A 25,136-nucleotide genomic window follows, 5' to 3' on the forward strand; every position below is an offset into this window, starting at 1 on the left:
ATTTTCTAATGAAAGAAGTTCAGAGAGTAAAATAGCTTGATTAATGTTTGGTTTGGGTTTTTTTCTTCAAATGCTGTCATCTTTTTCTTACCAGTAGAAACCATAGTTTTGTAGGTAGCTTTTGAATGTTGATTCTTCTGGCTTCTCCAAGTGGTTTCATTCCAGGCTAGATTTCTGCCAGTGTTACACTAAATTTACTGAATAATTCCAATAAGGAATGTAAAAGCACGGGTTGTTAAACTGGTATCTTTTTCTGATATAGGCTTGTCCTTATTTTTTTGGTGCTTAAACTGTCTTCTTGCTTCTGACTCATTTTACTCTTGATAGATAGTACTTTCCCTTTTAAATTATATTTATTTTAAACTCTAGTTTCTGAAGTGATCGCTTTCCTAGTATGATTACATCTGATATAATCTGTATTAAAAACAGCAGGGGTGTTTGATTTGGTTTTTTGGGGGGGTCAAATTGTGAATGATTCTCACATGAATGAATGGTGTGTGCTGGGGTGTTGCTTCCACACCCCCCCCTACTCTTCAGTTCCTATCTCCTGTGTTGCAGCCAAAGCACAACGGAACCCCCCACGTACCTTCCTCTTAGCATCACTCCCCACCACCCTTCTCCATCAAAAAGTATCCAACAAATGACAGAGAAAAATTAATTTGGGTTATTTCTCGGGTTCCTGGTGTCAGAGCAGGGAGGATTAAAAATCCCTTCTGTGTCAGGAGTTCTAGCAACTCATTTCAGAATGAGGTGGTTTAGTGCAACGCAAAGTAGATACATGTTTTAGTGTGAGTTTTGCCTCTTTTAATAATGTGTTATAAATTTCCATTGCTGAACACTGCAAAAGTTGGTCACACCTTGTAAAAACTGCAGCTAGCGCTTAAGTCGGGAGGCATTCCCTTCTGGGATCTTGATATCTGACACAAAACAGTGATAACGATCTGGAAAAATTCTGCAGGTTTTTTTTTTATTCAGCGGTAAGACATGGAAAAATCAAATTATTTCCAGGCTGAAACTAATTCTTATTTAATGCTGTCATATTTGGCTACATGGAACATTGGGCCAGGAACCTCTGAATCAATAATAGGCCTAGTAAGAGCTATCATTATATTTTGCACCGCTTCAGTGCTCGCCAGTGTAATTACATAGCAGATGTGAAGGTGGGCAAACAGTATTTAGAATGAAGTACAATTTATTGCCATTTTGTGTATCACAGGTTTAGATATTCCAGTACAAACACTTGCAGGATTTTGCTGAGATTGTCGATAGTAGTTTTGTCAAGGTTTTCTTCTGTGTCCTCCATGGTATGCCATACTGCAGGAAAAGGGGATGGAATCAGATGAAGGACTGGAACTCCTGTAAGGAGGAAAATGAAATTTGGAGAAGAAATATTGGTGAAGTTCTGTTAAGCCAATTAATATGTCACTGTTTAGCAACAGTCAGGTAACTACTCAATAAACTTACTTTATAGAGGAGTGTGTGTCACTGCAGCTTCCTTTTACCTTTTTTTTTTTTTTTTTTTTTTAAGCCTTGCATCCATTTTGTTGTGTTTCCTAGAACTGGCACTTTCCTTTCTTTTAAGTTTACCTCTTTTATTACTATTTTTTTTTAAAAAAAAAAAAGATCCTTTGCATTGTAGGTGTTGATACCATGTTTAGAAGCCACAGAAGGGCACAGATATCGCTGCAGCTCCCCAAACTGAAAACCAATTGCCGTGTTCTTGGACAATGTTAAGGCTGAGCACTTTTAGAAGCATTTTTTAGTCCTCTCCATAAATGGTAAAATAGGGTGTCTGTATTTTTACTCTGTGAAATAGAACCACTGTAATCCTCAGGTAGAAGAACTTCCACTTGAAATGACTGCAACATCAAGCCACCTATACATGCTGCAACTTTAATGTAAAAAAGGAGTTAAATCAGTCTTCTGCTTCCTAATTGCTTTTTTGGGGGGGAGTATTGTTTTTCTCCAGCCTCTTTCCTGTTTTACTACTTTTCCTCTCTCATTTTTCAGCTGCGTACTGCTAAGGAATCTGTTTTCTTCACTAGGTGCTAATCGTGAAAAGAAAAGGTTTTGAGGTGTAGTCATTGTATTCCCTTATCAGCTTCTCCCATGTAGGATTTTTGATATCCCTGGACGTGCATGTATTGGTTGTGTTGGTTTTGTTGGACCTGGGCTCTGCCTTGGTGTGAAAAATGAAAGATTCATGGTGTAGGTGGCTGCCAGGAGAAATGCTTAGGTAGGGAGTCCCACTTGCAGGTGTGTGCCTAATTCCAGGAGGGATTTCAGGCATATTGTGTCCTTTGCTATTTCTGCTGGCTACTCCGTGCACCTTTCCCACCCCTCAAGCTGGCAGCTGTGAAATCTACATTCTCTTTAGGGGACGAGAACATCTAATTTCAGTATGTGAATTTCTGCAGGAATCGGTGCCTCCAGATTTAAACAGGTAATAAGGAGCGTTACTGTAACTGTGACAACAGACCTTTACAGAGATTTTTGTAGTCTTTGAAGATACAACCCTCAAGTGTTTCACGGCTCCTAGAAATAGTAACTGGCTGGCTAGTGTGGTATGTAGGGATATCCCACTGGATCAGAATTGCTTATCTTTGTAGGAGACACTACTGCTGACAGGTTTTTCCATTATCTGTGCCACTGGAGCTGTGCTCCTGCAAAATGATGATGGGTATGTTGTATCACTGCTTTTGTTTGGGTATCTTTTCAAAGCTTCTGTAAAGTTGGATTTGGAAGCCTCAAGCTGGGGCAAATAAGCTTGAGAAACAGGATCATGTGCACGTGCTTATTCATGAAATCATGCATTTGTTACTGAACAATAGACTGTAAAATATAGGAGCTTCCGGTACCTCTTAATAAAAATGGAACGTGGTCATCTTCAACCAGGCCTTGATATAAAGTATTCTGGAAATACTGCCTTTCAAACACATGGTTCTTCAACAGATTCATGTTGTGTAGCTCTTGCTCTGTAATTCACAATGCAAGTGATTATTACAAATTTTGGACAATAGGAGGCATGCAAGCATGTTTGATTTACTTTTCCTCTCACGTGGAAGCTTTTCCCATCAAAGAAGAAAAAGGCATGGATGACAGTCTTTTGCATTTGTTTAGTACTTAGAAGACCTCAAGACTGGTGCTGTTACTGTCATTTTACAGAAGTGAGAACTAAAACACAGAAGTGAAGCAATTCCCAAGAGTTGCAGAGTGACAATCAGTAATAGAATCTTGTTTCGTGGATTCCAAAGGTCTGGGAATCTTCCTCAGTTATTAACTAACTATTCAAATCTTTGTGTAAGTTTAAGATGCAGTAAATTTAACACTTACATTAATAAATAGTATAATTGTAGAACAGAAAAATAATCTGATTTACAGGACTTAATACATTCAGAAGGTATACCCCAAATCTTCCAATTCATCAAGAGCCCATACCCTTCTCCTTACCAATTGCTTGAAGCCTCTGAAACCATCGAATAGTGTTCGGGAAATAATTGGGGAAGACTGGGTTTGGTGCACCAATTAAATCCAGTAGTACAAGCAGGTCCTACAGAAGAAAGAATCTTTAATACAGAATTCTCTACTACACCACCATCAACCACAGCAGCTGCAACCAGACCTCTTGGTTCCTTATAGGTCATGACTAGGTCTTTGATAGCCCTGGCCAAGATCTGGCTTTTCTACCATGGTGCCTAAGAACTCATTAGCAGAACCTGACTCCAATCTGATGCATTTTGCCATCTTTTGGAGGAGCAAAACGGTAGCCTGCTGCTCTGTTCCTCAAGCTGAAGCAAACTGCATCACTTTGTTTGCAGTTTGTGTGTTATATCCCTTTAAAAGAAAAACTAAGGTAGGTGGGGAGAAAGAAGAGGAAATTGCTGCTTCCCCAGAGAACAACAAAGTCTGTCAAGGGAAGGACATTTTATGAGTCACAAGATACAGTGACAGAAGAAAAGTGTCTCAGCAGTGAGCAGGGAAACTAGAAGGCAGTAGGGAGAACGGAGCAGACAACCAGAATGTTAGCAGGAATCCAAAGGGAAACGGAGCTTGCTGTAGCTTAGCGCTGAGGTAGGGGAGGTCTGTTCCTAGACTGATGATATGTCTGTGTTCTTCCCTACTCACTTTGAATTCTCTCTCTTGAAGAAGGTGGGTATCCTAGTTTATGTTCTAATTAATTTGTGTATTTTTATTTTTCTGTGACTCCTCCTCATACTTGCATGGAGAAGGTCTAAGCAGATTCACCTGAAAAGGTCTTGTCAACTCTCTGTTTTATCACATCTCATAAAATTTCCTCAGGCTTGCTTCTTCCCATTAACTTTGGTGGGGTTCATGGTTTCTTAGGAATTTGGCCAATTACTTACTAATTAAATATTTTTTAAAATGTAATTTACTATTACTCATTAAGGAAGTGAAAGCCACTTACTATGCCGTGCAGCTGATTTGTGGTTGTTGAACCAGGTGGATGTGGAGTAGATACCATTTTCCGAGCCAAGTGTTGAGATCCGTAGAGGGAATCGGAAGGGGACCACCGCACAAAGGCTTCTTCACCATCAAAAAAAATGAGCTGAAGTGAAAGGTCTGGTCTTGACGTTGAGCTGGTCTGTTGGAGGAAGTTAAAAATAACAAAACTCATTCTGGTCAGAACATGAAATAAAGGACAAATACTGTAGTCATGTCGGCAACATCGGTAGGGGTGTATCTTCAGGTACCCTATACAAACCTTCCTATGGCTGTTAAAACATGCGCTACCGTGTAATAGTAGTAGTCTTTATTATTTATCTAGTACATCATTATGTACTTATTATTTATCTAGCACAGTTATATGTTCTCCAGTCTGGTGTCATTTTGGTTCTGGCTAAAAATTTCATTTCTGACTTTAGCAGACACGAGCTGAGTATGTTGAGACAGGTCTGCAAAACCAGGTAGCAGAAACATCATCTCAAATAACAAGAAGACATGTCAGCAACAACACCCGATGCGAGTGCTCATGGTATTACTCAATAACGCCACAAAGGAGTAATGCCTCTGCTAGAGTTGTGCCTCTGTAGCGGTGAATTACGTATTTGTAAAGTTGGTGTTTTTTTGAGGGACAGAGTAGCCAGTCGTGAGAAGAATGACCATTTCTTTTCCCTTAGGGGGACTTGCAGCCACCAAGGCAACTTCACTCTAAAACCAAAGCACAGGAGTGGAGCAGATACGCCCTTCCCTTTCAGCAACCAAAAATATCATAGCAGTAAAAACTGAGAATATATATCATTAACGTATTCAGGGTCACAAAGGAGACATGTGTGTGAAATTTCTTCCCCATGTAGAAGGAGCCTTTTTTCTGTCTCTGTTTACTAACTGAAGCCTTGTTGGCACCAAAAGCATTTCCTAATAATCTACAACACGGCTAAACCCAGTTTGGTTCTGCTATAGGAACAGTTTTGGGAACTGTAGTCTTGGCAGTTGCTATAAATATTTTAACCCCTCTACTAATTAATGCTATTTCAAGTGAAATCACGTGATGTGGTTAAAAAGGTGGGGACACCGGCAACAGTCATGTCCTGTATGGGCTACAACTTCCAACTAGCTGGAGCTGATCCAATATAAACAGTAGTGGAAACTTCCATAAAATGTTGCTCACGTAGGCAAGTTGATATTGATTATGCTTACAGTGATATATGGATTTCTCTAATGCAGTGCTTTGCTGCCCTTTGTCCTTTGCACAGGACAGAACTCTTTTGATAGCAGTCGGTTTGCATTGCATTCTGGAAGAAACTGTATTAATGCTATTTGAATTTTAGAAAGTAGTATTTGTAGTATTATGTGCTATTACTGTTTAATACATTCCCAGGTCTGAATAAAGTAGATATGTCTTTTCTCTTTAATTTTAAATTTACTCTATGTAACTGGAGAAACATGAAGATAAAGATCGCAGCTTCAAGTCAAAGTATAAATAGATTTGGCCGAAAACATAACGAAGGCTGTTACGCTACTATAAGCAGAGCAAAAAGGTCATAGCTAATGTATTAAGCAGATGGATGCCAAAGTATATTTTGTTAAGACTGTACAAATGGTAGCCTGTGCAAAGTAATTAGATTGTCATTTTGTCAAATGCTGTCATCTTACATGATAAAACAATTTAATCAAAAAATAATATGATACTTGAGAAAAAGTCCAGTCTTTAAGTCAGCATGCAGGTTGTTCCATAAATAACCATCAGGCAAATGTATTCTAAATGAAGGCATATGGATTACAGGAGTGCTCTGTTTTGTGATTAAAAACACTGGCATATTCTTAATTTCTAATTCTGAAATATTCTTCTGTCAGAAGGCACCAAATCAGTCTCTGAGAACAACTGCCAAGTAATTTGAATACCTGAGCCGAGTGTATTCCCAATGCTTTGTAAAGCATTTGAGGGACCTTTACCTACAAGTAAAGGTAGTGTCCAAGTGTTCTTCTGTAAACAGTAAATGCCGAACCAGCAGGTGGCACTCATCGATCTGTGATCCTGCGGCCTCGAAAAGCCTGTAGGACCCACAGATTTTGCACCTAGCAATGGCAGCACTTCAAAGCAGATTTTCATAGCGTAGGTAACACAGACTGATAATATTATGCTATTGCTTGACTGTTTTCCTGTACTCAGCCATCACTTGTTTCATAAACATTTAAATTGATAAAGGAAAACATGAAGAAAAGTTTGAAACCATCATGGGATGGAGGGATGCGTATATAACTTTCCTTCACATCGATTAGTTCATCTGTCTCCCAAAACAGAATACAACTGAGAGATTTTAAAAGTGCAAGATTCAGAAAGCAACAAAACTTTGTCAGTGACCCTAGATGTTACCGGATAGAGAGCAATTTCTGAGTAGGGTTCTGCACCTTTTCGATCGAAGGTAGGATTATATTTCAGAGTCTATGAAACGTATTATTAATGTAGAAATTGTTATTTTTATGTAGTATATATTTATTAAGTGACTTTTAGATAGCAAGCCTTTGCCTACGAAGTTTTAATGTGATAATGTATTCTAAAGTTCAGTTCTTCTTGAAGTCAGTAGGAGTTTTACTACGGGCACAGCAGAGAATCAGGCACGCAGGCTGTGGGAGAGAACACGGAAGTGCCCAAAGGCCTATTGCTGATGCAAAACCAAATGAAAATGAAACAAGCAAACTACCTTGATCAGCTGAAGCTTGTTGTCCAGGGCACGTGCCAGCTCCAATATCATAGCACAAGGCACGGCTGAATCAGTTGCTCCTACAAAGACTTTCTCATGCCATTGTTGTCTAAAGAATTTTGAGTCGTAGTGGCAAGCAAGTACTAGATGGCGTTTTGCAGAGGGGTTGAGAGTGCTAATAATGTTAGAAAATGTTTGATATCCATATGGTGTGTACCTCTGAAATGTATCTTCTTCAATTTCCCAACCAGCCTGTAATCTTTGAAGACGGTGCTTGATATGCTGCATTTAAAAAAAAGATAAATCAGATTAATATTGCTTGCTTTAGAAAGATGTTGCAGACAAACTGTTATCGGCTAATTAACAGTGGCACTTAAGCTTATTTCTGTAAATTCATGGTATTTTAAACGTTAAATTTTTAAAACCAAAAAATGTAATATCAACATATAAAATAAGCAACATCCTTGCTACCTTAGCCTTTGACTGACTTGCTTTTCATTTTTTCCTTTCATCTCTTGTCTTTGGAGTGTGAAAGTGCTTTGAATGATTGCCCATTACTATGACACATTAAGATCTTGATCTTTGAAGTTTCCAGGCCAGTGTTTTTTCAGGTGTAACCAGGACAGATTTAACGTTTACCTCTTCAAATTTAAACTCAGTTATGCCCTTAAATTAAATGTCAGAACTGGCTGCAGAGAACTTGGCATGGCTATTTTGACATAGATGCCACAGCACTATAAAAAAAATGCTGGAGAGTTGTTGGGGTTTTTTTCGGTTGTGGTTTGCTTGGTTGGTGTGGGGATTTTGGCTTTTGGGGTTTTGGTTGGGGTTTTTGGTGGGTTTTTTTAGCTTCTATGAGAAAACCAGCTTTCAAGTGATGTAAGTTGTTTACAAGGCTGTAAGAGATGGTCTGATTCCTGGAAATTAAAGAAAGAATTAAACATTTCAGAACAATGTTTTAAAAATGAAATCTTCTAAGTGTAGCTCATGTAAAGATAAAAATTAAGACAGTGACTCTATAAAAGAGATAATTAATTTTTACGTATCTTCTTACCTAAAGAGAATACCTCTAACCCCAGTTAGATACTGAGTACAGAGTTCTGGCTAACTCTTATTGGAGGGCCATCTCTGTTGAGCAACTTATTTTTATGGATCCCTAGAGTGCTTCTTCAAGACAGATTCCTCTCTTCAGATAAACATTAGGAAAAGCCTCTAAGGGGGTGGGGGGGAAATACACTTTGAAGACTTGTTCTGCTCTTAGTGAAGTCAGTGGGAATCCTGCCATGAATTTTAGCGCTAGAACAAACTTCCATTTTGTTCGTAGTCACCCTCTAAAAGCTTTTATGGCATCATTATGGTCTGTCTGCTATCTGTAGGCAGAGCAAAGGATGTCTGTTACGGATTAAGGGGAATATATAAGCCTGGATGGAGTTCCCAGTGTGCGCTAGCTGTAACTGGCAGTAGCCTTCTCCCTTAAAGGAGCCTGGTGCTTTTTCTGTGTCTTAGAAAGAAATGTCATTTGTTTCAAACTCCACTGTGCCTTGACAATGGAGGACTCTTTTCCATTGGTGGGGGTCTACTTTAGTACATGCATTTAGTACCTTGTAACAGGATGATCCCATTTTGAACATGGTTTGTGGTTTTCTAGCCTAGACTCAGCTGGTTTTTTTGTTTTTCTTACTTTTTCCCCCTTTCATTTGGCTGCCTTCCAGGGTATCACTAAAGAAACCACCAAACTAAATCTATAGACGTGCATGCGCGCACACACAAAGCATTAAAAAGCTTTTTTTTTTCCAGTTTACAAACTGCAGAGTAGCAAATAAACGTACTGTAGTTAGGGCTGTCTTGGAGCTGTTGCGTCGCTGCCTGAAGGGTAGATGAAGGCTAGTGAGATGTTGTGAATGTCTTGCAGTAAATTCAGCTGTACCAGTTTTGGTCTCCTGCTTGGCTAACATAATCCAAAGCCAGCACAGCACACAATCCTGAAGATGCACACCGTGACTGCGGAGCAGAGGTGCCGACAGGGCAGCAACCCAGCCCGGTGGTAGCTCCTTGTAGCTCAAATACAGCGTGCTGGAGCTTTTACTGGCTCGGGGTCAGGTGCAACCTGGACGCGTCAGCCCAGCATTAACGGGCTGCTGTGCTTGGGCCAGCAGAGCTAGCTGGTGTGCTGCTTGGAGCTGTGCTGCCCTTCATCATGTTGACCATTTCACCTGCCTGCCCGTTTGGGCCCCTCTGATCCCTTTTTGTGTTGATACACTTGTCTGAAGCAACACCGCAGGGGACTGTAACAGCACAGAACCTCTCCAGAAATGGGGCTGGGGGGAGCCTGGCATTTATTTCACCCTTGTGTATGGTCCCAGGGGTTTGAACTGGTGACCAAAAACCTGCTCCTGTGAGGGAAAGGACAACGGTTGTGTTGTACTTTTGGTACCAAACCTGAGGCAAGCTTTTTAATTAAAATAATCAATTTTTTAAACCGGTGTTTTTATTTTTTTTGTCATGCTATGCAGCCTTGGGAAATAACAAAGTGCAAGCTGTGTCATGTAGGCTTTGTGCAGTCTAGACTTGAACAAAGACAGGGTTCATCCTACTGAGTGAAAGGAATGTGTCTGCCCCGTTAGCGGTCACTAAAGGCACTCAGAATATAAATAATAGATGTTCTGAGAGGTTTTCAGGAAATACTGTCTTACCTGTCGTACGACATAATTTCCTGGTGATCCCGAGTATCTTTCTATCAGGATTGGGCGCAAATCATTCTCCCACATTTCAGAAACATCTGTGTTTGCTGCAACTTTTTGAATAGCATCAGAATGTAAAATTCTTGGTTGGTGAGAATACTGCAGATGGGAGAAAAAGGAAAGATTGCTGTAACTATTACTAGACGTTTTAACCATAGTGTTCTTCAGAATTACAGTAAATGTGATGTACTGCTCTTACTGACAACAAAAAATTAATTTTAAAAAAGGTTTTCTCTCAAAAATGATTGATATTTTTAAGTTCTGTGGCATCTGTATCTTTGATTTCCATGCAAAATGTACTAGTATTAAAAACACGGGAGAAATTTTAAACCTATGAGCTAGCTGTAAAATCTCAACCCATGATTGCGTTCTCTCTTTTCTAATCTCTTAATTCTGCATGCACCCAGTCATGTCTGCAACCATGCCACCTTCAAATGAGTTTTCCACTGAGACAAACACAGGAAGCTTTGTTTTTAGTAGCAGTAATATTTAGCTTTACGCTGTGTCTACATTGCGAGGTGCTGTACTGCAAAGGAACGCATAAACCAGCTCAGTCCCAGGAGTGAGGCTGTGTCACTGTGGCCTCTGCCCACAGTGGTGGTGGTGGTGTAACTACACAGCGTGCTGGAGCTCGTCTGGGGCTAGCTGGGGTATACGTCAACTTTGTGACACATGGGTTAACCTCAGAACTGGCAGCTTGTCTCCTGTGGCAACAGCTAGCAGTGCTAGCTACCTCTCAAGCAGCTTCTTTTCTGTTGCCTGAGCACAGACCTTTAGAGCTATTTCAGGTGACCTAGAATACACCAGACATCCTTATGGGGCTGGCAAATGCATGTCTTTAATGTGCAAGAGCCTTGTGCTGCGATGGAGTGATAGCTGAATCCCAGGTGGGGTCCCCAAGGACATCTCAAATGCCCCTTTGGGCACCTGATGTCTATCCAATGTCTAGCAACTGTCTCCTCAGGAACTTCCCTAGCCACTCCTGTTTTCATAGATCCCTATTTTATGCACTATCTTAGGATGCTCCTATGATACCTATTCCTTATTTCTATCATAGGGAGTTCCCTCTACTCTTCTTTCTCCCTGAGAAATCCTGGTCTGTTTATTTGTTCTTTGATCGGAATTGCCTTACATTATTGATCAGACTTGCTGTCCTTCAGTGTACCCTGTCTATCTCATCCTTTCTGAGATGAGGAAAGCGAGGGAAACTGCAATGTGAGTGCACCATCACTTATAGTGTGTGATAATGGTATTTTATATTTTATTATTTTCTTTTCTTCAGACTGTTTAATAACTGATTTGCTTTTGGGCTGCTGCTGCACCAAACTGACGTTTTCATAAATCTATTTAACTCCATGGTTGTATATATTAACAAAAAATATTCATTCCCTCTCCTTTCCCACTCACTCATGCGCATCATTTCACATTTCTCTGAACTGATTGCTGAAACTCATTACCTGGCCAGAAAGTGTACTGACCTTGAGATCTTCTGCAGCCCTGTATAATGACCTGTTACCTTAATTACCCTGACTGATGAACATTGTCAATGTTTTTTGCCTCACTATTTGTTGTCTTTTCTACTTCATTTGTGTGTGTGCACTGAGCAAAGCAAGCACAAGAACAAATATTTTATAGACCTCACTGTAAACATTTAATTCTACTCTTCTCTTATTTCCTAGCTGTTTATCTTTGCATGGAACCTCTTCTCTAATTCCACTTCAGTTTACTAGTGACATTAAGTAGAAGGAAGACAAAAAGACACTGAATCCTACGATGCCAATTTTATTATAGTGTTTAAAGCTGAATTTTAAGACTATAAAGACACCAAATTTTAGGATGTGCAGTTAACATTTTTAATGCTAGCAAATTTAGACATGGGTTGAAGAAAAATTGCATTTCATCTGATATAAAGAAGAACTTTTACAAGTTTGGAAAACGTATTGAAGATGATGCACAAAGTGTCTTTTGAAAGACTAAAAGTTTAATATGGTGGAATTTACACCAGCATACAAAAGGCACAGAGAAAAGAAAATGTTGTCAGGGAGCTGTTCTGTTTGAGGAACAGGCTGTAAGAGGAGAAAGAAAAAATAAAGCAACTTCAGAAGAGTGTAGGAGGACAATTTAATTAGGGAAGCTCAGCAAACAGGCCTTCAGTTGAACAAGTCAAGGGCTCTGTTAAAATGTGGAGTCACCTTGCTTCTCGCTGTAGAGCATGCCAGGGAATTGGGGTCACTGAATCACTTGCAAAGAAACATCATCGTCATTATTATTATTATGAAAGTACCAATGTATGAAAACACTTCAGAAGAGGGGAATAAATTCCCGTTTCTTCAAATTTGGGAAGTGAAAGGAATTACAAAAGTGGTCATGAAATAAAAGAGAAGTGGAATGAGATCTGTGGGTGACTCATTCCTTACTGTTTTGGTCAGTCCCCGTTTCCTCCGTGGCTACAGCAGGGAGGCACAGCAATGTACTTACAACAGGGCTGTCACTAAACTTTTTGTAGTAAGCTGCACAGAAATGCAAGACTTCAACTTCTACAAGCAGCCCACGCTTACCTGCCAATTTTAGTGTATTTCAGCTCTGTGCCAAGGGAAGTTGGCTTCTAAGAACTCTTAAGTTTAGGACCCAATTCCTCCTCCTCAGTGAGAGGAGGAGGGGAAGGTCTGTTCACTGCAGAGTTTCAACTTATGGCTTCCTTTAGGGAGAAGGAACAGAAGTTGTCAAGGGACAAGAATTTGTAGAGAAAGAGGAAGTGGTTCTTGGTTAGTGCCTCCATGGGCAGAGGAGTTCAGATGCTATGGTTTGGCAGTTAGATGATACTACTTACATCATTGGCAAGTAGATTGACTAGTAGGAATGGAATGAGCTGGAGTGTGTTGGTGTGGCTCAAGGGGGCTGAAAAAAGGAGCACTGGGGCTACAGGCTTGTACTTCGACTAGTATGACTAAAAGATTTAGCCTCGTATATTCTTATGTATTATATATACATATATATGTATTATGCATACTACAGATATGTAGTATCTGTACATAGCCTGTACAGGAGCTATATATATAGTAAGATACAATTAACAGAACAGAATTACAAAGTTTCTCCAACCCAATACTTACTTAAGTGGGGAGTGAATAAAATCAAAGAGAAAGGGAATGACTGAGGAGCAGCTGGTGGCAAATGAGCTTCACAAAGGAAGACTAGGGGAAATGTGGACCTGCTCTGGAAGGAAATGGGAGACCTAGTTACCCAGGCCATGGAGAAGGCTGAGGTGTGCAGTGACTATTTTGCCTTGGCCTTCACTGGCAAGTGCTCCAGCCACACTGCCCAAGTCACAGAAGGCAAAGGCAGGGACTGGGGGGATGGAGAACCAGTGGAGTGAATTCAGAGGAGGACCACGAAGATGATCAGCGGGCTGGAGCTCCTCTCCTCTGAGGACAGGCTGGGAGAGTTGGGGTTCTTCAGCCTGGAGGAGAGCTCTGGGGAGACCTTCGAGCAGCTTCCAGTACCTAAAGGGGACCTCAGAAAAGCTGGAGGGGGATTTTACAAGGGCCTGTAGTGATAGGACAAGGGGGAATGGCCTTAAACTGGAAGAGGGTAGGTTTAGATTAGATGTTAGAAAGAATTTCTTTACTGTGGGGGTGGCGAGGCACCAGCACAGGTTTCCCGGAGAAGCTGTGGCTGCCCCATCCCTGGCAGCGTTCAAGGCCAGGCTGGATGGGGCTGGGAGCAGCCTGGGCTGGTGGGGGGTGTCCCTGCCCATGGCAGGGGGGGTGGAACTAGGTGATCTTTAAGGTCCTTTCCAACCCAAACCATTCTATAAGTGGCACATTATGATGGAAGCTTCATTTTGCCAGTTTTCCTGGACTCTGCTCTATTGGTGAAGAAACGGTGCACTGGATTAGTGGAGTTCAGTCAGTTCTGGCTGAACTTTGAGTTCAGCTCTTCTATAAACACCTGGAAGTGTTTTCTGCTTGGATATTCCTGAACCCTTTAACTGAATGTAATGTGCAGCTGTATGCCCTCCCATCTTCCATGTGGTTTAGTTCTTCACAAAGAAACTGTTAGTGTTTCATGATGGACCGCTAAGAGAAATCAGGAGTTTACTGCTCATTACTCTTTTTCTCGAGATTGCTTTTTTCACTGTTTCAGAGAACACTGAATTACAACTGACACAGGATGGCTCTCTGACACGTTAGGGTATTATATCCATTTAAAACCGTTTTACAGTAGCTGTCAGCACTGTCCCTGCTTGTTTTCCCTAGCTACATGGGCATTGCTGGAAGAGCCATGTTCTCTCAGCCTGGAGGCACCGTTCTCCGAATCACGCTGAAAAGCGGCGTGTAACTGAATGTTACATACAGTACAAATTCGGGGTTTGATCCCTCTTGCCCTGCTCAGGTTTCCCCTAATTCCCCGGCTGCCTCAGCCTGTCGCTCCAGCAGCCCGGTCCCGGGTGGCGTTAAGGCATCGCCGACACACGAACGCGTGGAGCCGCCCCGCTGCCCGCCGCCATCCCCGGGGGGCGAGAGGGGCGCCATGTTCCGTTCCCCTCCCCGCCCCACCTGCGCGGCCGGCGGGCTCGGCGCGACGGGGCCTCAGGGCGGGCGGCGCCTCAGGGCGGGCGGCAGCCCCGGCAGCCGTTCCCGCCGCCCGGGAGGGCGCTGGCCGCGGCCAGGCGGAGGGGCGCCGAGAGCCTTGAGGAACGCAACCGTGACCCACCTTCTCCAGGGTCCACTCTGCGCCGGTGTCCCCGCCGTGCGCCAGGTGAAAGCAGGCGGCGGCGCAGAGGCTGAGCGCCCCGAGCAGGCGGGGAGCGGCCGCCGCCCCCTCGCCCCCCGCCATCCCTCTCCTCTCCCCTCACGGCTCTCCCGCCGCCGCCTTCCCTCCGCCCCTCCGCGGCCCGCGGGCGGGAAGGGGAGCGCCGGGGCCGGGGCGGGCGCTGGGCTCTGCCAGGCTCCGCCAGCCTCTCCCAGCCCCTCTCCCCTCCGAACCGAGCCGCATCCTTGGCGCCACGTCAGCGGCGCCCGGCGGGCTGCCCGCCACCGGCCCCGGGCCCGCCGCCCCCGCCCCGCTCCCGCCGCCCCCGCCCCCCTCCCGCCGCCCGCCGTGCGGCGCGGGGAGCCTGCCGGGGGCCGCTGCTCCGCGCCCTGAGGCGGGCTGGAGCCTGCGGTCCCCCCTGAAAACGCGTGTTGCGGGGGGGCTCCCTGCGGTCCCGGTGCCGTCCCTCCCGGTGCGCCTGACCGAGGGCGGGCGGGGGCCGCCCCCGGGATCGGGCCCATGGCCAGTGCCAAACGGGTGTGCGCGGGGGTCTGGAGAGGCAAAGACCTATGCAATTGCGAAGCGGTTTAATTTATTATTCCTTAAGCTCCTCTCACCACCTTTCTTAGGCCTAAATACTTGCTAGAATGACAATCCCATCTTGCCATTTTACATTCTGTAGTTATACCATTGACTGCCAAGGAAGCAAGATCTGTAGTCAGGCGCTCTCTTGCAGCAGACCCCAATGAAATGATTAAACCAAAGATAAAAGCTTCTGAGCACACAAGCCCTTCTTTAGTCATTTGACATCCCTGTCCTTGCTCTGTGGCATCGGAGAAAACATCTGACTATTCCGCATCACAAATGCTCCATTTAAAGCCTCCGGTTCTTACAGCATTCTTAAAGTTCAGGCTTAATGCTGAAAAAAATTGAGAAAAAAAATATGAAGCAAGAAAGAAATGAGGGCGTGAGGAGGAGTATCATCTTGCTGCTCTTCAGCCTCGTGCTGGAAAGCCACATCCTGGCAACCGCAGCTTTGCAAGTGCTCAAACTGTCTGTGAGGGCGATATGAGAGACGTGGAACGATTTGTTGCTTTTCAGATTCTTGACACAGATTCCACTGATTTCCTAGAAAAGCTGGTGGACCTGCTGCCCAGCATACAGATGGGATCTCTGGTGGTGATAGTTTTACTGCAGATTCAGCGTCCTTACGGTTGATACTCAGAATGTGGCTGTATCCAATTTTTTTTTTGTACATGGGGAAACGAAGATTTAATTTAAATAAATGTCATTTCTTTCCACTCACAAAAGTCCACACATTGCTTTGTTAGGAAACTGGTCCAAATGCAAAGGCAAGTCACTGGTGAATAGGGAGAAATGGACAATCATCTGATTACCAAGAAAAATCAGCGTGGTTTACAGATTCTTAGGCAAAAGCCCTGGCATGTCTGCAGAGATCAAGTCACAGGAAATCAGTCCAAATCCCCCTACCAAGTTGACAGTGATCCCAACAGGACTACACAGCAGAACAAAAATCTCTTGCCCCTCCATCAGATTTCCTGTGGTTGACTATATAATCAAGATGCTGGACAAAATTTCTGGGTGATGTGCCAGGGTTCTCATACAATTTAGCAGAAGAAAAAATAATACAATAGCTACAGGAGAAATTTGCCAAGAATATAAGCTTGATTCGGGACCAGCTAATACTGTTTTCCCCTAAGGGACTGTGGTCCCACGGAGGGCTGCAATTCTTTGCTAGATTATGAATGTGGCAAGCATAAAGTCAGCTTAGGACAGTGTTGATCTCACCTACATGGGAAACACAGATAAAAATTTAAGTGCTGGACCAGATGTGTAGAGAGATTGAACAAGAGTTTTTAAAGGTGTTACTTTCAAAATTTGAAGTAGAGATCTCCCTTCCCTCCCCCTCATAACCACCCCAGAAAGTTCTATGTCTAATGATACAAAGATGACTGAGGAAAAAAAATAAAAGAAGCATCTATTGAAATGTAACAGAAATCAGTGCACTTCACAGCTGAAAAGAGAATTATGTAACTTTTTAAAAATAATACACAAAGTTTAAAAAAATTAATCAAAGGTGACAAACATTTTGTTTTGCCAGGGATTAGTAAAGAAAAAAACATGTTGTTTAGTCCTACTCCATACTACCAAATTGAAAAATGTCAATGAATTGCCCAGCTGACCAGCCGTTCTGTTTTATGCATTTTAAATAGTTGGTTTATTATCCTGAAAAAATCAAATAGATGTAACCAGATATCATCTAGAGAGAAAAGACGGTAGATTATGCGAAGAAAATCATACATTATCTGTTCAAATATAATCTTTACATCGTTCCTTTCCTGTAAGCCAGCTGATGTGACAGTGCCATCTATTGAAGTCCCGAAGGATAGACGTTGGAGGCAGCACTGCCGAAAGCTTTTTCTTGTGCTGACCCTACAGCATGTAAGCATTTGTCAGCCCAAACCGCTTCTGGGAAGCTGAGGCTGCATGCTGTGTCATTACCTTCGTTATAACTGGAGAAATGCACCGTCAAATGCTGCGGATTTGTTTCCTCAAGAAGGGGATCCCTGCCCCTTTCACCATTTCGAATACAGTTTTGATGCTCAACTCTTTCAAGTGGCAGACCCATGGTGGGGAGAGGAGGATAAGTGTGGTTCGTTGTGGTTTAAAACACAACGATTTGCCAGCTATGGTAATGCTGCTATGGCCGATTTGCCAGCAGTGGTAAGCCAGCAGTGAGAACACACAGTCTGAGATGTCCAGTGCTCAGCAGCCTGGGCTGCCGCATATTAGAAATCCGTAGGCAGCTCTTACAGCCCAGAGGAAGAGGGTGGCATTCACAAAGAAGCACATGGGCCTGCAAGTGCCCGGTGCTCATGTGCATGCTGTGGGCTTGAGCTGCTGTTCACCCCAGCCAACTTGTCCACCGCTGATTCCTGTGGGGTTTGGAAGAGAGCCTTTATCAGGCTGTGGAAGTAACGTGCTTGGTAATTCAGGTTTAACAGATTCTCTTCCCATGGGCTGATGTATTCATGGACAAGGTTTTAGCAAGTGAAGTGTGCAGGTTAGCCTTAAACATCTATTTAGGGAAATGACTTTATGTTTATTTCAGAGTCGGTACAGTAGGATTATATGGTATGAATGAGGCTACCCTCCTGGCAGGCATAAGGATCTGTGAGATCATTCTTTAAACTAGTAGGGGGTAAGTGAATTCCAAAAGGTCAATTACATATAACAAATAATATATTTTGTTTTCAGTGGATTTATACCAAGGTAATTTTTTATTCCATGTGTTTTAAGCTTATACTAAACTTTTCACTGTTTTGTCGGAGGTGGATTTTAGGACAAAGTTCAGCTAAGGGCTCAAACCGAGACGATGAGGTAATTCAGAGACACATCCACATTTCAGGATTTTATCCAAACCAAACCTGAACTCCTAACTCTTTTTCAGTTCTCTTATGGGGAGAGGAGGAAGAAAAGAGACCATGAGCTGGGGGGGGGGGGGGGGGGGAAGGCGGGGGGGGAAGAAAAGCAGTTCAAAATTTTGTCCATAGAGATATTAGTTCCTCTTTTTTGCAAGCATTTTTTGCAGATCTTGCAAATCCTGAATGGGGGCACTTGCTATGCAACATCAGTGTCAAAAGCAGTGAAAAATAATCATGGCAGCACATGTTTATGGAATTTCTCAGACAAATGCACCAGTCAACTCTCGCAAGACGTTGCCTTCTTTGTAACCAGATAGATGATAAGAAAATATTCCAAACATCAGATTGGTGAATAGAAATGTATACATTATGCTTCCATTTTCAGATACAAAATATCCAAATGCTATCGACATTACTTTCAAACTGGAAAAGCTTGAAGCATTTTTAGAGTTATCTAACAGTTGTTCCAAATGCATTTGTCTATGTAGACCTAGCGGTCCGTATAGAATGAAACCCATTTTTTTTTAATAAAAGCAAATCAATACAATAAAAGTTACCCCTATTCCTTGTATCTTGTGGCTGTCAAGAGGGAGTGATCTGTAAAGTGCAGCTGGCTTCAGTAGGGAAAGCTCTGTGCTGTGAAAACAAGCTAACCATCTGAGGGAATGATGTGGGCTCAGAAAAAAGGTGAACTTTGATGAAATCCACAGGAAATCAGTAAATACGGTAGTCACAAAAATAACAAACAGAATGCTCGCTCCGTCAGCTGGTGCAGAGAGGGCTAATGCTGTCACGATGCTGCACTATATAGTCACACAAAGTCAGTTGCGCATATACACAGATGTATGTGCTGCTCTATACATAGATGCTGAAATGCAGAGCTGCTTTCAGATGTGTGTGCAAATACTTACAGCAGTTTGCTTTCTTGTGGCTGATGCTTTCCTGTGTTCTGTAATAAATTGATTTAACTAATCCATCTTCTGTTCTAATTTATGAAAAAGCAGCTATTATGGCTTAGGGCAGCAAATTAAATGGCACCAACCCTATTGGATGGTATAAAGCTGACCTTCTTTGCAAAGATGTTTAATCGTTGCCCAGTGACTGTGGTAATACCTAATACCCATCTGGTATTGTCCATAAAGCACTATTTTTAGGGCTGTTACTCAGAATGTGAGAAGCTTGCCGCACTTTAAATATTCCAGAGTATGATTCCTTGCTGTGCTAAACATCAAAAATCATGTTTATGGAGGCAAGCTCTATGTTTACAGTGGTGGCGTGTGGGAGTCCCACTTCAGAGGAAAAAGGAAACGAAGATTGCTCAGTTATCTGGTGCAGAGCTTTGGCAAGAACATCCTCTATTCATGGAATAGCCTTCATTAAAAAGTCCCAGGGTGTTTTTTTAGGATTCAAAACCAGTTAAAAGCAGAATCAACCGTTAACTGCTACAGTCTGAGTTTAAAGTAGTTCCAGATTTTGACAAGAAGCTTCAGGCTAATTATTTATCAAATAAACTGGCTCCAGTCAGAACACGGACCTGGTTACAGTCTCTATCAGCTGCACTGTGTAAAGGTTTGATGCAAAACAAGGCAAAGTAAGTGAAAAGACTCCACTCAGCTTCAGTCGGTTTTAGGCCAGGCCTTAGGAGCGTGAGATGAAGGAAATGAGAAACGTACATTACAGACAGCACTACAAGTGACAGAGCACTAATCTGTTTCTCCATCTGCGTCTCGCTGAGCTGAGAATTGGAAGCCTTTGAATTTCTGTTAACAGTTTGCCTTTTCCACATGTTTTCGGTCTGGTATATAATTTAAAATGCAGTTAACTCCTCACGGTTTTAAGAATCGTACGGAGAGATTGAATCCAAATTCAAGAAGGAAGATTATGTATTGCCTTTTAAGGGGAGCTTTTTGGCTGGAGGGAGGTTTTAAATACCGTTTTGCCTTGTGACTGGCTTTACTCAGTATTTCTGCTGAAAGTTTTTGCTAAATATCTTGCGTGCAGAGATTTGCTGGTGATGCAAGGGGGGCATCACTAACGCGGAGCAGAGGACGGGGTTTGGGTGAATCAGCATTCGAAGCTGAGGAGGGGCGGGGGGGGCGAAGCACTGTAGCAGACAGGGACAGTCATGTCCGAAAGGGCCCGGAGAGCTTCTGCGGCAGGCGGCCAGCTCGCCCGCTGCTGGGGCTACCGCGGGGAGCGGGGGGGGGGGGGGCGGCAGGCACGCTGCTCGCACGGAGCCCTTTCCAGCTACCGGGTCGGGGCGGCCACGGAGGAGACCAGCGTGATCCTGTGACACACTAGGTCAAGTATTTCCTGTGCAGAGATGAAGGGCCCCGTCCCAGGCCCGGGGGAGATCCCCCCCTCCTCACCCCACGGGGCCGCGCCGCCCACGCCCCGCCAAGGTGAACGGAGCGCGGCGCCGGCGGCGGGCAGGGCCGCGGCGGGGCGGGCAGGCCCGGGGCGCTCCCTCAGGCGGGGGGCGGAGGAGCCGGCGCAAGGCGAGGCCGGCGCTGCCACAGCGGCAGGCGGGCACCAGCTGACGGGGGCACAACTTGCGGCCGGGCCGGCGGCGGCGGCAAAACGGAGCGGCACAGCGTCCGCAGGCGCCGCGCCCCGCCGCCCCGTTAGCGGTCCGGGGCATCAGCGCCACAGGCAAGAAAACTAACGGAAACTCTGCGGGGCCCGCCCGCGCACGCGCCGCGGAGCGCCGCCCGCGCGGGGCACGCCGGGGCGCGTAGTTCGCTCGAGCGCGGCGCCGCGGGCCGGAGCGCGGCCGTGGGACTGCAGCTCCCGGCAGCCCCCGCGCCGGCCGCAGCCCGTCCCGGGCGGCTCTGGGGTGTGCGGGGCGCCGCGGGCTGCGCGGCGGGTGCGATGCGCGCGGGGCAGCTGCGGCCCGGGACAGCCGGCGTCTGGCGGGGCCGCAGGTGAGGGCGGGGCCGCAGGTGAGGGCGGGGGGCGCGGGGCCGGGGCCGGGACCCGCCGAGGGGAGGGGAGGGGAGGGGAGGGGAGGGGGGGCGGTGGCCCGGGCTCCGCCGCGCCGGGGAAGGGCGGGGGCGGGCTCGGAAAGTTCCTGCCGCGGCCGGAGCGGCGACGTCGCCGTCGGCGGCCCCGGCCAGAAGCCCTGCCCCGGGGGCTGCGGGTGGGGGAGCGGGGGTGAAGGGCCGTCGACAGCGGCATCTCCGCTTTGGCGGGGGGGTGCCCCGGGTGGGGGTGCCGGGCCGCAGCCACATCATCTCCGGGGAGCGGCGCGGCGGGGAGCCTGCCGGCAGGGGCGGGCCGCCCGGCGGGGCTTTAAACCTGGGGGGGCGCGACAGGACGCGCCGGGCGGCTGCCGGCGCCCGCCCGGCCGGGGCTGCGTGACCCGCGGCAGGCAGGACGCGGCCCGCCCCGGCCCGCGGTGGCGGGGAGCCGCCCGCCCGCCCCCCCGGCACCTGCGGGCGGCCCCGGGCTGTGGCTTCGGTCCCTCCCGGCGGGAAGCGCCCGGGGCCCGCGGCGGGGGAGGGGCCGCTTGGAGCGGGGCCGGGGCCGTGTCGTGCCTGCGGGGGAGGGAGGGCACAGCCGGTGTCGGGTGCTGGGGAGGCCGCCGGGGAGCGGCCGGGCTAGGGGGCAGCCCCGGGGGGAAGGGGCGGGGCGGGATGCGGGGCTGGGGCAGCCGGCGTCCTCCACGGCCCTTCGCCTCTCTGCTTCGGCAGCTCTGGGGGATTTTGTAATATATATATAAGCATAGAATCGTAGGACTGAACATACGTTTCGGTATGCACTGATTTGATGTTCAGAATCCGTTTATCGTAACTACAATTTAAGCACTTTCAATGGTTTTACTTTCTCAGAAAGATCCATGCTTTCCTACCAAGTACCAAAAATTAACTCCGTTAAAGGCTTGTATGCAAAGACACTTGGTATGAAAAATGCAAACGCATCGTAGTCTTGGTAAATACAATTTCCATTCTAATTAGGCAGCTGTAGGTGAGCTTTTGCAGTGTGTTTTCACTGTCTGAACTTGCTTAGTAGACCCGTTAATTCTTTCACATCATATGGTGCTTGCATTTTCTATCATGTTGGTTAGGCATTATTGCCTTTAATTCAGATCCACCCCTGAGGCTTGTATTTGCTATCTCTGGTATCTGTGAGAGGTGAGGGATAGAAAATCAGTATGCAGAAAACAAAAAGAGGTCATCTTCCAGCAGAGTTGAAGGCACTGTGAGGTTGCTTTCTTGAGAGAGGTACTTAAATGTTGCTATACTTACTCTTCATATTTATGGCCTTCCTCTGTATCACATTTAGTGTGCTCTTTAAGGCAGAACTTGTCTTTTCAGGTATTGTTGGTAAGTGCCCAGCAACTCTTGAGTATTTGAAGACAACAGTTTGTAGATACCTGTGCTGAAAATCTAGAAGGTGTCAGATCTGTCTTCTGGAGCCCCTGTTAGGAATTTTTATCGCAGAACCAAGACCTTATCTTCCTTGCAGTACTGCAGTTTGTGTACCTCTCTTTCTTTATCTGCCTTTTAGAATGGGGTGGCAGTGGGGTTTTAAATTACCCCGCTGGTAAATACCAGAGGCGCGTAATCTATTAAATGGACTGTTTTACCACTTATCAGCCTTATTTCTATTAAGGACAGTTTATATTGTGTGTGATAAACTGTGGCATCTCTCTTCTGAAATTTCATGTGATCTTAGTAATACCTGTTCTGAGATTTTGTTTCTGTTTGTAAGGGAAGGAAGGAAGAGGTGAGCTTACTGATTTTTGTGCCCTGTGTAGTTCTATCCTCCTTTAAAAACTATTAGTAATACGTAGTATCTATGTTCTTGAACCACTCTTGTGTTCAGGTGTAAATTCTTCTGTGGCAGAAGTTGCATGAGGAATCTAAAAATGATTGTTTATGAGCATTTCAGTTGCTCATGAAATGCTTGAAATATAGAATCAGGTGGCACACCACCTTGTAACAAGTGTTGTTGAGCCTGTGCTCATGAAATGATTTATTTTCAAAGGTTGTGGCATACTCGCTTTTTTAATCAGACATGTGAGCATTAAATGATTCCCTTCACCCCCCCTCCCCCCCCCCGCCAAAGGAACCAGTGCTCAATGGGATGAGTTAGTCTGTGTAAATGTTCTTCAGTTGTCTTGAATAAAAGTATTAAAATGATACCCTGAGTATGTGTTACATAGAGGCTTTTTTTGAATTTTGACATTATGGGTTTTTTTGACATTTCAATGCATTTGATAAATTTCCTTCCCTGCCCACCAGTTTCTCAGTATACACCTACAGAGCAGAGCTGTGGTCTACTCCCCTCCCCAACATTTTTTTTTTCTTTTAACAGTTAAGTGCTTTGCTCTGCTAAATTACTGTTAATTAACAGATGTGGTAATGTATTGGGCAGTATTAGGTCTGATTTTGTCTTGTGTATCATACAGTGCGAAAACCGTTAACTTCCAGTTATAAGTACAAAATCTTACTAACAACTTATTTCAAGGAACTGGTGATCCTGCTGCCTCAAAAGTAGAGTGGTTGTGACATTGCTATGCAATTTTGTGCATTTCATGTGAAATAACAACTTTATCTTTTCTCCTACAGGCAGAGTACAACATTTCAAAATGCTGGAGATTATCTGGATGAAGTCAGAGATTACATTTAATGTGATTGTGTCTTCAGACATTCTGCTCCTGCATTTCATGAGCTAAAATATTTTATAAAAATGAAATCAGATAACTTCACAGATCTCCAAATTAATAGTGTCCTGTGAATTCAGAGAAGACTTTCTGAAGGAGGAATAGATTCATCACATACGTGGACTTCTGTTGTTGCTCAAGGATACTCTTTTTTTTCATTCTACAAGTCTGTCTACACAAAGATGAGTCTGCATTTAAGATATGATCTGTGGAATTAAGTGAACGAAGATACTTTTAATGAGTTACCAACGTTTATTTCAATCTGTGTTTCCAGCTTTTTTTTTAGTACATAAAAATGAAGGACAAGTATAAAACAGCAGAGCTGGTGTATTTCTGTGAGGCCTTTATGTAAGCGTCTGTTGTCTGGACGTGGTGCTAAAGGACAGGCAATCTGCTTTTGCTCAGCTGATTGTAACTGCAGAAGGAGAACCTTTATTTAATGTAACTTACAGCTGAAGTTATTTGCTCTTTGGCTTGCACAGAATGAAAGGGAAAATTAAGTTTTACTAGTCAGGGGTGTTTTACTGAACTGAGAAAGGGAAAGTTACATTATCCTTGTTTTCATTTCAAACCAAGAACTGACGAGATATTTTTCTTAGAATTTGACTACTAGGGAGATCTTGACAAAGTAAAGCAAGTCAGATGTCAGCAAACAACTCTTCTCCCCCATCCTTACAGAAGTTTTCCCCACCTACGTGTCATGCTGCTGCACCACAAACCCCAACTTTGTCTTCTAGTCCCCAGTCGGGGCTCTCCAGTCGACTCTCCAATGGCAGTTTCAGTACCCAGAGCCTCACCAACTCCCGGGGCTCTATGCATGGGGTCTCCTTCCTTCTGCAAATTGGTCTCACTCGAGAGACTGTCACCATTGAAGCTCAGGACCTGTCCCTCTCTGCTGTTAAAGACCTCGTGTGCTCTATAGTTTACCAGAAGGTATAGTACAATGCTACCGTGTTCTGCTGATGGTGACGGTTGTTTTGTAACAGTCTGCTTAGTAATAACAGCGTCTGACTTGGAATATGCCAAGAAGTTTGGTACAGGGACAAAGATCCATGTTAGGTATTTGTGTGTGTGTGTATATATATATAAATTGCACATATATATATATGTGTGTGTGTGTATTAGTTATGCACAAAGGAATTTTGCTAACTCCCAAGACAGAAGCTGTTAATTTCAAATCATCTTGTTGCGCTTGCTTGTGAAATCTAGTAAAAGATGATGTAGTGGTAAATTTTCTCTGCAAGAATTAGTTTTAACAATATGGAGAATATGTTTTCTACTTTCAGTGATTGTCACTGACACCTTAGGTTTTTACTAGTTTAAGCTTACTACTGTTAAGGGGTATTCTTGGAATCGTATAGCC

The 25,136-nt window shown here is 44.6% G+C and overlaps 2 protein-coding genes across 2 annotated transcripts in view; one reads left to right on the forward strand and one right to left on the reverse strand.

Annotated features, from left to right (window-relative positions):
• Positions 1-942: 942 nt before the first annotated feature.
• On the reverse strand, positions 943-14,931 carry QPCT (glutaminyl-peptide cyclotransferase). Its single transcript, XM_055725962.1, has 7 exons — positions 14,621-14,931; positions 9,857-10,003; positions 7,164-7,445; positions 4,427-4,603; positions 3,451-3,550; positions 2,859-2,975; positions 943-1,356 (listed from the first exon to the last, which is right to left on the reverse strand). Exons 1-7 carry the CDS (start codon positions 14,741-14,743, stop codon positions 1,211-1,213), a joined length of 1,092 nt encoding a protein of 363 aa, XP_055581937.1. The 5' UTR covers positions 14,744-14,931; the 3' UTR covers positions 943-1,210.
• Positions 14,932-20,879: 5,948 nt separating this feature from the next.
• PRKD3 (protein kinase D3) overlaps positions 20,880-25,136 on the forward strand; it is a 45,808-nt gene continuing 41,551 nt past the window's right edge. The window contains exons 1-2 of the mRNA XM_055725951.1: positions 20,880-21,029; positions 23,679-24,706. Of these exons, the coding sequence (XP_055581926.1) occupies positions 24,416-24,706 (291 nt within the window). The 5' untranslated portion in view covers positions 20,880-21,029; positions 23,679-24,415. The remainder of the gene's footprint in view (positions 21,030-23,678; positions 24,707-25,136) is intronic.

Source organism: Falco cherrug, chromosome 13 (genome assembly GCF_023634085.1).
Source record: "Falco cherrug isolate bFalChe1 chromosome 13, bFalChe1.pri, whole genome shotgun sequence".
In the NCBI taxonomy this organism is placed as follows: Eukaryota; Metazoa; Chordata; class Aves; order Falconiformes; family Falconidae; genus Falco; species Falco cherrug.